General features: G+C 43.1%; 1 protein-coding gene across 1 annotated transcript in view; it reads left to right on the top strand.

Moving 5' to 3' along the window:
• The window catches only part of Vps13 (vacuolar protein sorting 13C), a 111,144-nt gene that overhangs the window by 58,063 nt on the left and 38,804 nt on the right, over nucleotides 1–14,277 (top strand). The window contains exons 36-45 of the mRNA XM_077627537.1: nucleotides 2,004–2,137; nucleotides 2,255–2,377; nucleotides 2,890–3,042; nucleotides 7,397–7,579; nucleotides 8,105–8,224; nucleotides 9,607–9,732; nucleotides 11,208–11,348; nucleotides 11,959–12,078; nucleotides 12,194–12,361; nucleotides 13,990–14,157. Coding sequence (XP_077483663.1) covers nucleotides 2,004–2,137; nucleotides 2,255–2,377; nucleotides 2,890–3,042; nucleotides 7,397–7,579; nucleotides 8,105–8,224; nucleotides 9,607–9,732; nucleotides 11,208–11,348; nucleotides 11,959–12,078; nucleotides 12,194–12,361; nucleotides 13,990–14,157 — 1,436 coding nt within the window. The remainder of the gene's footprint in view (nucleotides 1–2,003; nucleotides 2,138–2,254; nucleotides 2,378–2,889; nucleotides 3,043–7,396; nucleotides 7,580–8,104; nucleotides 8,225–9,606; nucleotides 9,733–11,207; nucleotides 11,349–11,958; nucleotides 12,079–12,193; nucleotides 12,362–13,989; nucleotides 14,158–14,277) is intronic.

Genomic DNA, 14,277 nt, shown 5'->3' on the forward strand with positions numbered 1-14,277 from the left:
GTCAAGTGGCAGCAGCAGCAGAGCCGGCACAAAAATTTACTTTGGGCTGTTTACATGCAGTAAGTGCATGTCGTTCTTAGGCATGTGCGAGCAATATTTTTTTTGTTCAAAGTAAATAGTAATTTTCTTCGAATAATTTCAAAGCGAATATTTCGAATACTCCTGGCACGCACAGAAAGTTGAATGGCAGAACAGTCTTTTTCAAAATCGTGTATTTTTAGAACGCACAAGGCCACTACATGAAGAAAAAAGGGAGAGTGCAGTGAAGCTTCGTGACACTCATTGAGGCTGTGTCGACATCCTGCAGAAATTGTGACAGGAAATTGACGGAGTCGACCTACATGTGGAGCTGACATATTCGTGGGGTGTGAGACCTATCTTTGAAACCCTAAACTGCTGGCCTTAAGGATGGTTTGGAGGTGAACGTTGTTTTTCTCGGCATAGAGCGATGAAATTTGGCTTCCTTTTAAGGAATTGTAGTAAATAAATAAATATAAAATTTCACTGATATATCTTCAGTAGTTTTGACTTAATAAATTTTAACGTGCTTCACTATTATACCAAACCTACAGAAAGCCTGACGTGACAACAAAACATGGTAGGAGCCTGCAGTCATTTTAAAATTTTAGCAAAAGAAAATTATTCATGCAGCACATTCTACAGATATTTTTATCAGCTTGATTTTTTTTTTACACACATTATATCCATACTTGCATAATGTACTCATTATAGTCACATGGAAGTAATTGCAGAGTAAAAAGAAAATAAGAATGTAAATTAAAAAATAGGAATGTCACTGAATAAAAAAAAGAATTTATCAAGCAACACAATGCAACAAAGCATGTGAAAACCTATGAAGCCGGTGCCATGCTACGCATTCTGCAAGCAGGGATGTCAAGCCAGAAAACACTTTGGAAAAACTGGCACTGAAGTTGCACAAGCAGACACTCGTTTGCTACTTGCAGTTATAGAAACATGTTTTAATGAGTTCTGGGCTGTTTCCAGAGAAAATTTGTCTGGATGTGATTAAAAGGACCTAACAGATACCAAATCTAAGTTTTATAAAATTAATTTTTTTTCGGGATTTTTGCGATTTGAACCCCACGTTCCCCTCTTAATTGAGGTTGCGTTGTTGTGCAGCTATTGCTTTTACGCATCCATAACGCCTGCTAAACGTACGCACCGCGCACCCAGCGCCACCCCGCGTCTAGTGTCGGTAAGGGGAACCCACTTCCATGTGCTTCGTGCTCCTACCGACACACTTGATTTGCGAATTTCACGTGGAGATAATCGCCTGTGGCACCTGCAGTCAGCTCAGACTAGTTCCCTGGAAGTCCAGGGAGCCGCGCATCCTCCTATTAGACTTAGCATAGCGCAGTCCGCTTCTGCATGGAGCCACTGCACATGTGCAGATTGCCCAGAGGATGCTACAAGGCACCAGCCAGCTGCTTGCACGGTTACTCCATTGGGATCGCGTGTGTGCACGCTTCTGGCACGCGGAAGTGGATCACGATATGCTTAATCTCTCTATTGATGATGCTGCCATGCTGGTTACAGCACGTGCTCCGTGGGTAGCGAGGCCGCAGGCACCTGACAGGTACATATCTCGGCGCACGCTTCCGCCTGTTCACGTCTGTTGCCACGAGCATGTGCAGAGCGGCTCCGGTATGTGCGCGGGAATGCAGGCACACAGTGCGCAGAGTCTGGGTGGTTGCATGCACGCCGCGGTGGCATCCTGAAGGAGATGCGCTGGACAGAAACCATACGCAGCAAGAGTTCTAGAAACCAGTATTCGCTCAAAACGAGACTTTCGATATTTCGTATACTAAACATTCAGATCTAATCGAATACCTTACTATTTGACTGAATATTTAAAATTACCCAGTATTCGCACATGCCTACCCATTCTGTCCATTCATCTGTCCCGTGTATGTTCTACCATGCTTTGTATTGTGCTGCCATTCCCCACAGCAGTGCGTCTCTATTTGTTTTTTTTCGTTCAGTGACGGAGACAACTTCCCCACCCATGCCACCTTATCCCGTGAGGAACTATACAGTGCAGCTGGAAATGGACAAGCCCGACATTGTTCTTGTTGCTGACATTGACGATCCACAGTCCGCATGCATCATCATGAAGGTAAGAAGCAAATTGGGTTGACAAAGCTAGGAAAAACAGCCACTTCAATGGCCTGGACACGCAGGCACAAGACTGGAACTATGTCATGTGGAAGCAACTTATTGGTGTCTGTTTCAGGGATCCATTCATCAGAAGCTGAGACAGGTTGGAACAACTCAGTCGATGATGGTGGTCATGGATGATCTGAGGATGTTCACATCTTATGTGGACAAGTTCCAGTCTGAGCACGTCCGCTCTGAGGTACGTTTTCAGCAAAGTCGATACTAACTACAGTGGAACATCGCTGTTATGTTTCTCACAAAAATATGGAAAAGAAATGCACTACTTAACAGCAGGGAACATAACTGCAGGGTTCTACTGTTCAGATCACATTATAAAATGCATTGTTATTCTTAATGTTATCCGATAATTGAATTGGTACTCAAATCAAATTTTCACTTAAGGGGAAGAAGGTTTACTGTTTCAGTAATAGATAGTGGCTCTAACGTGAGGTTGAAATACATTGTGAATTTGCCTCTGACATGACGAAATATATGTGGAAGAGCAGAGAAGTGATGCCGGCAACTTATTTCTCCAAGGGTTGCTGCAGTAGGAATGACACCATGGGATAGCAGTAGCATACATTGGATGGGACAGCTGATCCAGTTAACTCAAGTACTATTGAGAACACTTATGCAGGGACCTAGGGGGAGCTAGTTTTGCCCAGCTATGACTTGTGCCCTTTGGTTCAACTGCCTGCCCTTGTGATGCAGATATTGAAGCCAACAGAGATAAGTCTCAACAGCACGTTCACAGTTGAAAATGGCCAGCACATGGAGATCAACTTTTCTCCCATTGAGATTCATGTGACGCCCGGTGCTGTGGAGATTCTGTCCAAGAGCTTGGGCTCCCTCAGTGCTCCAAGTGTGAGTATTTTATTTTTATTTTACTTTGCTTGAACCCTTGTTGATCGCCAGCTTATGTAGAGCCCCTGATTTGGTTGCCATCCGTCCTTTGTGAAGTGAAAAATTTAAGGAGCTGTGCACCTTTTCTGCATATATTTGTGCAGCTAGACACACTGTGTTTGCTGTATGTTACACAACTATTCATTGCTTAACTCAGAGAAAAAATTGCTGTGTTTAGCAATTATAACTTCCGTAGCTAATGTGATGCCATCATAGGTCGGCACACTCACTCATGAGTACACTCATATCACCCCACTCACACTCACGCTCACATTTGTGAGCGTGAGTGAGAGTGCGAATGAGTGGATGTGAGTACGGGTGGTCATGAGTGTGAGTGAGTAGATGTCAGTGTGAGTGGTCATGAGAGGGAGTGAGTGGACGCGAGTGATGAGTGGGTTGGAGTTGGTGTGAGTGCAAATGAGTGGATGCGTGGTTGTGAGTGGTTATGAGTGGACGTGAATGGTGAGTAGACGTGACAGCGAAGTTTGTCGCGTGTGTTTCACAATGACAGCCTCCGCTTAGCTACTTTCATGTTATCGAGAGCTGAGGGAAGCAAATATTCAGTGGTGAGGGTGCTCGAGGCAACATAAGGCATCATGCCGCTGTCTTTGGATGACCGAAGCAGAGGATTTCGCTGGCGCGGGAAAGGCAATCTTGTTGCTGTTCTCCATTTTAGTTCACTGTTGGCTTGCGCGCAGGCGATTTCGCAGCAGCAATGAACTGTTACGAGTTGTCAGATCCTTTCATTGCCACTGCTAGAAAGGAAGATGTCTGTTGGTTGTCACGCCTCTTACACGGCTCGAGCTCATATGTGCAGGGTTCTGACGCTTGCTGCTGAAACGATTGTCCGCTTCTCGGCAATAATTAGCGTAAGGTGGGATCTTAAGTACTGCAGTGGACACTTAGGTTTTTTTCTGTGCCTGGGTGTGTGCATTGTAGAGCTGTGCTCTGGCCGTAATTTTTCGATTGGACTGTACCCACAAGAAGAACCTTACCCACTTGGCCCGGCTCTTGAACTGCTTAAGCTGGGTAAGTTAGTAAATTGGTTGTAGGGGAAAGGAAATGGCACAGTATCTGTCTCACATCTCGGCAGACACCTGGCAGACATCTGAAGGGCGCCGTAAGGGAAAGGGATAAAGGAGAAACTGAGAGAAGAAAGAAAGAAAGAGTTTCTGTAGTGGAGGGTAGTGGAGGTCTCGGGATAAATTTGGACTACCTGGGGATCTTTAACGTGCACTGAGATCACACAGCACAGGGGTGCCTTTGCATTTCGCATCCATGGAAGCGTAGCCATGGGGGCGGTCGGGTTCGAACCCGGGTACTCCGGATCAGTAGCCGAGTGCCCTAACCACTGAGCCACCGTGGCGGGTAAACAAGCTCGGCTAAAGCACGCATTTCGGTAACGCCAGAGGTTCTTATTTCTATCGTGTACTTGGAGAAGCCCCGTGTCACAAATCAAGCCTCTGGTTTTTATTTTATTTTTGTGTATGCACAGCATCAAACATGGTGATGCCTTGACTCCAAGGAGATAGCTGAAGTGGTAAAATTTAATGTTTTCATCTGCTCTAGAAATTATTGTTTCGTGCCGATGGTGGCGAAACGTATCGGTGATCTTCAGCAGTGGATGTGAGGTAGCAATTTGGCTACACCCTTTTTGATTGATTGGAACGTACAGTTCGGACTTAATTCGTCTATACTATGGAAAGGGATATAAATAATGTCTCGGAGTATTGTCACCTATCCACTCGAGAAAAACTACAAAAGAAAAGCAGTTAGTGAATGAAATCTGATAAGAATCAAGCTAGGGACAACAGTTTTCGTTTCACCTAAAAGTATCATGCAAGTGGGTACTGCTGTTGAAACCGCCGATACCGAGAAGGCAGCTAAGAAAAAAACCATCCTACACACATCATAGCCAAAACTGTGACGAGAAGAGAACAGGAGACTGAAGGCGGAGGGCAATGTGTGTGCGTGGGGGGGGGGCAAGGCGCTTCTCATTAGCAGGTTGAAGGGTGTCGGCATGTTTGACACTGGACTGTGCTCGCAGAACAGGAAATAGTTGAGATTTATGTCTCCCACGATCTTCCCAGAGTCCAAAAAACCTTTTTTTAAAGCCATGAAAAGGTTCCCTTCAGCATCATGTATGCGGAACTAGTACGCCGCCGGCAATTTGGGCTCCTGAGGGCTGCCCTGGCAAGTCAACAACTGCATACAAGCTTCCGGTGCATGTGTGCAAGGCGTGGTTCTGATATTGTGGGGCCCAGTCTTCGGCTGTGGGTGAGTGAAATGGGCTTGTGAAATGCAATTCTTTTATCTTTGTGTTTTCAATGCTGTTAGGGGAATAATTTCTGATTGCACACTACGATTTTAGCAATTCTACCCGCACTGATATCTGGACAACATGAGGAGTCCTTTGAACTGGATACTACGATTTCCTCTAAGAACTTCTTTATAAGGCTACTTCCCAGTAATGTACCACCATTTCAGAAGGGCATGCACTGCAAAGTGGCTCACAAGTTAGCTGCATACACATTCTTCTACAAATGACGTTTCATTGACCAATGATGCGGCGGACTACGGGACAATATTTAGGTGCAGTTTTAGCACCCCCATGTTTCCACTCAGATGCGCCTGTGGTCTCCCCACACATCGGCCTAAGGCGAAAACACCAAAGGTGACCTCACTGGAACTTTTCAAACATACTCCCCATTTCCAACGCCGCAAAAAGTATGCATAGTCGCTAGTTGCCTCCAATGTGTTAATGCAAACTCATGGACATGTCATTGTCAAGGCAAACCCAGTATTGGTACTTAGACACCGTCCAAGACCACTGTCAAGCAAAGTCATTATTGTTACTTAGATACCGATCATTGAAAAACGCGTCTAAGCATTTTTTCTGAAGCTAAATGGGCACTCATCGTCTTAGTGGCAAACACTACATGCATACTTACATGCATAACATTCGTTCTGGACATAGAAGATGCGTGATAAGTTACCACTTCCCTAGAGCTTCGAAACTGGCAAAAATTGGCTGAAGAGCTCAACAGAGCCCCGCACAGCTCACCACCACTTCAGTGTGACCAAGGCTGTGCCAGGGAAGCCACAAGCCCAGTCGTCCGCATCAGTAGATCTCTCTTCTCCACTGTCAGCAAACAAGGAAACAGCGAGTGAATGTGAATGCGAGTGAGTGGACATGAACGTGAGTGAGTGGTTGTGAGTGCGAGGGTCATGAGTGCAAGTGAGTGGTTGTTAGTGTGATTAGACATGACTGTGAGTGGATGTGAGTGTGAGTGAGTGGACATGAGTGCGAGTGAGTGCTTGTGAGAGCAAGTATGAGTGAGTGCGAGTGTGTGTGAGTGGATGTGAGTGTAAGTGTGATTGTGCCACCCCTCATGGTGCCGAGGTATGGATGCCATGACTTTCTTTTTTATAAGAAAAGGCATATTGACACTTGAGCACCCTGCATTATGCTAAATAAACTTAATCTTGACTCGCTAAAACCATATTTCAGTTTAGTCTACTTCTTACTGAAGTTTCTAACATGAAGCTGTATCCAAATTAAAGATGCTTTATGTGTGACAGCGCCTTGGATTTCTGTCAGTTTGACAGCCATCGATGTGCAGCCAGTCGTGGTCATGAAGAGATCTGTGCAGTTGTTGGGCAGCAGACTTTGGCTTCACTATTGGCAATGCTGTAAATGTTTCCACTTTCTTGTTGCTAGGTACAGAGTAATGGGAATGACATCATTTGGGGAGCGTTATGCTGCAAGTAGTTAGAGATCTTTAATCCAGATGTCTCCAGGGGTACAGCAGCAGGGATTTAAGTGAATTTTAGCTCGCTACTCTTCTCGATGAAAATATAGCAGTTTCAGTGAACAGTGGAAATGAAGAGTATGGCATTGTAATGCAGAGAACATATAACTGACGGTCTCTTAGGGTAATGGAGTGGATTCCAACAGAAGGTAAACTGAACAGGAGGTGGCCTAGAGTCAAATGAGGAGATGAGATTAGGAATTAGCAAGGATAAGGTGGCCGCAACCGATGCATAATGGCTAATTGGAGATCACTAGGAAAGGCCTGTTTGCTGTGGTATACATAGTTGGGCTGATGGTGATGACGATGATCGACGTTTTATTGCGCAGTAGAATTTCTGTCTTCCATCGTAGTTCATTTTATTTAGCATTATAATTTGAGGAAGGAAATGGCGGAGGATCGATATCAGTATGCTTTGTGATAAATTGTAACTTCGTCTTAACAAGCGGCCCTGTTGTTGCAGTGGGCATGAAACAAAAGTGGCGCATTGTTTGCACTTGCAGGCTGAGCAGAAGGCTGAGCAAGAGGCGGAGCAAGACAACCACGAGGTGTGGAACATAATGCCGCTGGAGAAGACGAAGCTGTGGTTCCTGGAAACTCCAACCATACCTATGGCTGTGGAGGCCTTGGAGACCATGGAGACCGCTCCCGCACAGGAAGCTCAGGCAGCCCGAAAGGATGAGCAGGCAAGTAGCCGCCGTCGAATTCCGGGCAGGACTTGTCGCACAGTTTTACTAAGACTACCTTTGGTAATGTTCTCATGGAGATTGGTTGTGAAATGGGGTGCATTTGACATTATTTGGTTGTTCCTTTTTATTTTGTAATGTAGCATGCTGCATTGGAATGCTTTCAGGCTTATTCAGGACACTGGTAACAAAATTCTCATGTAATGGCTTTGCAAAATAATTATGCTGCTAATCTGACTGACATTGAGTGATAGACAGCGATAGCTAATATAGATGAAAGTCGTGCGACATAGTTTTGAAGCACCTCTGAAAAACTGGTTTCCGAAGCTGTGCGAATTACTTGTGCAAGTTTTGAGAGCTATCTGGGTAAATGTGAGCTCTAACCAAGTTGGTTCTTCATTTTTAAGGCTAGAACATGCTGCCCTTTTACATATGATTCATGAATTCACGGAAAAAATGTTAAGAAGGAAAGGAAGGACGGGAGGGACCAAAACTGGTACTTCATACGTTCTTCTGTCTATTCAGGCCCTCATAACAGCCAAGTCTCTTGTCATAACCCTGGAGCAAGGGACAGAAAACCGCACTGTTCCCATGCTGTTGTGGAAGGCCAGCCTGGAAGCAGAAGTCCTGGACTGGTCCTCAGAGGTGAGCACATTCTCTCCTGGGCACTGAAATTTATTACCGAAGCATTAGACATGAATTGCAGTTATCATCTGGACATTCTGCTGCACTATCATATTGACTCAGTATTTGTTTACTGATGTAGTGGTCAATTGTCAAGACAACTATGTGTTTGTGAGTGATTTAGATCACCAGTTTAGTAATATTATTCATTCATTTTGCTTAGTACTGTCCAGTTGTTTATTTGCTTAAGGTCTTGGTTTTTGGATGATGTCGCATGAAATTTCAGGTTTTGCTAACTTTCTGGTAAATGTAAATGTAATAAAAAACGTAAGAAGGCAATAATTTTGACCGGGAAATGATAAAGTCCTCATTGTATCTCAAGTTGCTTGATTAAAAATGTAGATCTAGTGCACTTTTTTCTTTTTGATTTTCAGGAGAATTTGTGGTTTTCTATTTAACCAACTTCATGTTGTACTGGAACCTTTCTAGCAGTAGGTGGATGTTGAAATTTTCTTATAAAAATTATGAAAGAAATGCCTTGAAGTATGTATTGAATATCTGCTCAGTACGAAAAAAACAAAAAAAAAATAAGCAGGCAAATTTTGGTGCCATTATTTTTTCAAAATAGTGTATGGTCTTTGCAACTGGAATGAAAGAAATTAGACTGACTCTATGCCATATGAAAAGAACATGGTGTGCACAGAAATGTCTACTGCATGATCAGACAGCATACCAGTATGCAGCCTGTAATGTGCTAATGCAAAAACTACAGAGAATGTCTACAACATTCGAATCAGCGCATAAGCACGGATTTGTGCTATGCAGAAGACGAATGACCAGTGGGCAGGGCCGCAGGATGGAGCGCTGGCATTAGGCCAGCCTGGTGCACAAACATGCACTAGATTATTTTGCTAGGCTCTGAACCTCCGGATTAGTGCTTTCTCACTAAACGTCGCACTTTTCGTCTTCTCAAGGTGGGGTCAAAAACCCGTTTGCCAAGTATTTCACCCTAAAGAAGCCGAGTACTAGACCAGGGGAAAGCTTGTACCCATTATATCACCGGTTGGTACCTGGCGGCACTGGGGATCGAACCCCGCACCTCCCGCATGCGAGGCGGATGCTCAAACCACTAGGCCACTGCACTAAACGGGGTAACATTGGCGCCGGAATGGTGAAACTATTTCTAGAAAGAAGAAGAAATAACCGACGCAGAAGGTGGTGTCCTATATTTGCGGGTGATCTATACGTGGCAATATATGGTAGCTGCTCATATGCTGTATCAATGTGGCATTACTCAAGAAGATTGTTTTCGGTTCTAAAGAGGGCAAAAATGCATTAATACACTATTATCACATAGTTCATTCTTTAGAGAGACTGCGGTATTTTGGCATTTGCTTCTGCAGATGTCACTTCGAGGTTTCCTGGGGTCCGTGATCTTCTACTACAATGAAAAGCTGGCTGTGTGGGAGCCTCTGGTGGAGCCTATTGAAGTCACTGGAGGCCGCAAGGTCTGGGAGGTTGCTCTGAAGGTAGGTGTGTGCTTGTGTGTGGCTCTTTCCTGCTTTTTTCTTTCTTTACAGAGCACCAAACTCTGCTGTAAGCTAAACAGTTTAGACATTGTAGTCTAGTTTCCCGCCAACACAGTATAGCTAAAAATCTTGTCAAAATGAGTCATTATGATGGAGCACATTATGATGGAGCAATTTAAACTATTTTCGTTATTTATTTGTGAAATGGGGCCAAATTTGTCACAGATGTGTAACTTTTTATGCTAATTTCAGAACAGTGTTTTATTTTAAACTAGCTAGTAAAGTTATCGAGTAATTACAGTTAACGTCCTCTTAAAGTTAATCCTAAGGTGTTAGATAAAAAGAAGAAAGTGCACAAGTTTTTTATGTTGGCATGTTCAAAAGTCTTTGCACTAAAGCATTTAGTTCTTTTTTTTTAGATCCCCAGTTAAAGTTAAATTTCCGCATGCACATTTACATGAAAATGTTTCTTACAAAAAGGACTTCTGAAAAATACTGCACATGTACGTTGAAAAATTGAGCTTTATTTCATTCCTCAGCAACTTGGAATTCATGTGAATAGTACACATTATCCAGTTGTACACCTTAACTCTTTCGCTGGTGCAAGAAAATGACAGATTTTGAGTGTTTTAAAATAAAAATGATTTCTTCAAGTAGTGGTAAATGCACTGCGCATTGTAATACATCAAACTGTAGCTTATTGGTTATACTTCCGAATGAAAAAGCGCCAGAGTTGTGTGCAAAATTATAGAAAATGTATTTATTAAATATGCTGGTAACGTAAAAAATACAATCAAGACAAAAATAAGCCACTGCACTGAGCTAGAAATTGATTACAAAAAAAGTTACAAAAAGGTGCGCATGTTCTTAGCTGTCACTTTTGTGATTTTAAGCTGCGTACATAATACGCTGCACTATACTTCGTCCGGTCAAGGTTTTATTTTTCAAGTCGCCTCATCATGTTAGAAAATGAAAAAACAAAACAAAACTGAAACCAAAGAGGTGGTGTTATAGAAGCTAATTAGATGGTGTAGCTTGTCCAGGAGCGCCGTTCTGAATTTCTGGCAGCAGGTTCAAAATCTCAGTTATTATGACTGCTGTAACGAAAGAGTTAATTTGATCTTCCAGTTTATTTTTGCGGGCTGTTTGGCCCTGTCATTGAATGTATTAAAAATATGTTTGTTAATTCGAACTCTACATAATTCAAACATATTTCAGTCCCCTTGTAGATTGAATCATCACATTGTCCAAAAGAACATTTTGCTCCTTGAAAAGTGTTTGGTAAATTGTTTTGCTTGCATTATGTATGCCTTTCATATTTTTCTCATTGGTTAGCCTTTTCCTAAAGTTTCATTTTTTGCTTGCGTTGAGAATGTGCTGCTTTGTTTACGAGCACCAAAGGTGCCTGTGTTATTACTAACTCTGCTTCGGTGGCCTTTTTTTCATTTGTTAATGCTGAGCTTTGTGTTGTGCAGATCGACAAGCACCTGGTTGATGAGGAGCAACACAATGCAGCCAACCAGCCCCCAATGTTCTCGATCGAGCTTCTCGTCGAGGACACACTGGAGGTGACCGTGTCCCAGACCACTCTGCAGGTCCTCAAGGACCTCGGAGAGGTAAGTGTTTCCTTGTTCTTGATGTGCCTTGAACACCTCATCCAATCAGGTGACGGGATGTAGTGTAGGCATGCATCTAAAGCTGACACTTTTTGTGTTGTAATGGCTTGTTGATAATAGGACATGTCATTATGTATGTTGCTTCATTCCATACATGCAAAGCATGTCGTCCTTTAGCTGTGCATGATAAAATTATAGTGCTGGCTTTGCCATTCCAGATTTTCCGGAACCTGGAGATGTTTTGTTCTTTTAAGAGTGCAATGCTTACAGACTGCGTATCACAGGCTTTAAGCGATGAATTTGAAGAAGCTTGCACTGACCGAGCTCCAGAGCTCAGTCTGTCCCTTGTGAGACTGTCGAAGAGAACTGTTCTTGGTGGCAGCGTAAAATTAGTCACATGCAGAGTGAAATCTTGATGCCTAGGATGGCATGGCCTCTGAGGAGCAAACCCTTGGAAGCACATATGCAGCTGTTATGTTTGATAGGTTATGGCTGACATCTTTTCTGAAGCCAAATATTGCCATTCTACACTCCACAGGCATTGTTTGTTTGTAGTGAAATGGACCAACTGGTTATTTACCTTGTTTTATTTAACTGCTCTTTTTGACAGGCATTCAGTGCTGCCTTGGTGAAGACGCCCATAGAGCACAAACGCTTGGATGCCCCTTATGTTGTGAAGAACTACCTGGGCATTGTCGTTCATGTTATCCTCGAGGGAACGCCGTTCCGTGTAAGCTCAAGTACTGATAGTTTACAGTGAAAACTTCATGCTGTGAATCGTTGCATTTTTTAAATATCTTCTGCATCCAAGCTGACCAGAGTTTGACCCGTGCTTCTTTTTTTAGGTTGCTGCCCCTAACGTCGATGATGACATTGATGAGGTGATCCTGGAGCCTGATGCAATGGTGCAGCTGACCTTCAGGGAGACCAGCACTGAGCAGAAAGGCAGGTTTTCTGGCACCTTGGTGGAGCTAAGCCAGCAGAATGTCACCGAGGCCAACTTCGCCATTCAGGTACGGTGTCCTGCTTGCGATGTGCCAGTACGAGGTTGTTGTGTGTAAAAGCAAAGTGAGTTTAAGCCTTCAATGTAACACTCAACGTTATGAAAAATGTTATTCTTCATTCAGTTCCTCCAGTAAAATTCTCGTGTTGTGGCACAGCATACCTGTTGTGCTGCATTTGGTTATAGCAGCTGATGCCTACGCTAGTTGATTTAGTGTGTATCTACAAACTTGTTATCTTGTGCTTACTTGAAACCGTTCACTCGCCGATATAACACACTGGCTTGTGCAACTTAGTCAGCCTCGCATATGTCTGATGTGTTGAAACTAGTCACCTGAGAAGTTCAAGACAAACCATATTGGTCTTCCTGCATCACTTTCCATCAACATTGCTGGAAGTTCTTGCCATCATGTCTTCGTGATGTAATGAAGGGAGACAAATGGATGTGAACATGACTTGGCTAAAATTGGGAGTGCTTGGTATATTGCCATAAAGTACCCTTGAGGAAGAAGTTCTTTATCTGAAAGTCTCATAGTGTGCAGGAGCATGGTAAAAAGACCTTGGATGGTCTTTTTAGTTAAAGAGGTGGTTGTACCTGACGCGATTAGTTTTAGAGGAGGAACTTTAAAGCATAGTACTTGTCACTATGAAAAAAAAGTAATAAATTTAACAAGAGGAAACCTCATAGCTCGTAACATTCATGTGAACCTTTTAATTTTGCCACATTATTATGTTGCCTTCTCTTGATAAGTTTTTATTCATTGTACTTTTATCTAAATGCTGAGAATAGTGGTAGCTGAGTGTTGATTCCAGCTTTGAGGGCGAAGCAAGAGCTGTGGTTCCTGGCCCACTAACGCCATGCCATTTTTTTTAAATTCCCGAAACCTGCCATTGGTTTTTGTAGTGGAGGAGATGAGGGTATAATTGCCGAATACAGTGGCTGAATGAAGTGCTAATTAGTAGCACCTCACTGCGAACCGAAAGTTTTGCAGCGAGCATATATTTTTCTGATATCTGGTATAAACGACAGGCAGATGGGATGACTGATTTTGTGTTCCTCGTGATGTTGTCCAATAAATAGTATCATAGTTGTCGAAATGTAGCGCACCCACAATTGTAATGCGAGGATCGTCTTTGCTGGGTGCAACAGGAATGAAATGATTCACCTTTTTAGTGATATTGATTCAGTTATAATATGAGAGTTGACTTCCCACTTCTTTTGTCAGTAAAGAAAGCATGTTGCATTCAAATATATTTGGTTCAAATAAATAATTCTGTGGTAAGTTCATGAAACATATAGATGAACTCTGTTCGTTTATTTGCAGTTTACATTGCATTTGGAGAGGGGGTTCAAAATTGCCTTTGGGCGGAATTTTATCTGCTAAAAGCTGGCATAGTGACAAGGCGTCTCAATTGTCAAGGTTACAGTTTAACTGCAATGAGATGATGGCTGTGCTGAGAAAGTGAACAAGAAGACTTTTCTTGCTTGCAAAATAATGTTTTTGAATGCAAGACTAGGGTGCGAGTTCATTTTTGGGAAGCAGTTTATGACTGCTAAGTTGCAACCTTTAGATTGGCTGAGATTCCATGGTTTAATGTGGTTTTGCCTTATTTCCCCTCCTTATATTTTTTGGCACAGATCAAGGAGGCTGGTGTATCCGCAGTGAGGAAAGTGTGTGTGACCTATGCCGACAAGAGGTACTTCAAGCTTCCCATCAAGACCTACCCGGGTGATGATTGGGCCTTCATTGTGGACACCACATCCCACTACGGCTCCAAGCTTGTCATGATCTATTCAGTCTGCAAGGTGATGCTGCCTATTGATTCAATGAATCGTGTGAAACTTGAACTTGCATAACATATGCAGTGCCTTGTATATGATCATGCCTGGTTGCCGTTGCTAAAACTTAATAGTTAAACATCTTTA

This window comes from Amblyomma americanum, chromosome 6 (genome assembly GCF_052857255.1).
Source record: "Amblyomma americanum isolate KBUSLIRL-KWMA chromosome 6, ASM5285725v1, whole genome shotgun sequence".
Classification (NCBI taxonomy): domain Eukaryota; kingdom Metazoa; phylum Arthropoda; class Arachnida; order Ixodida; family Ixodidae; genus Amblyomma; species Amblyomma americanum.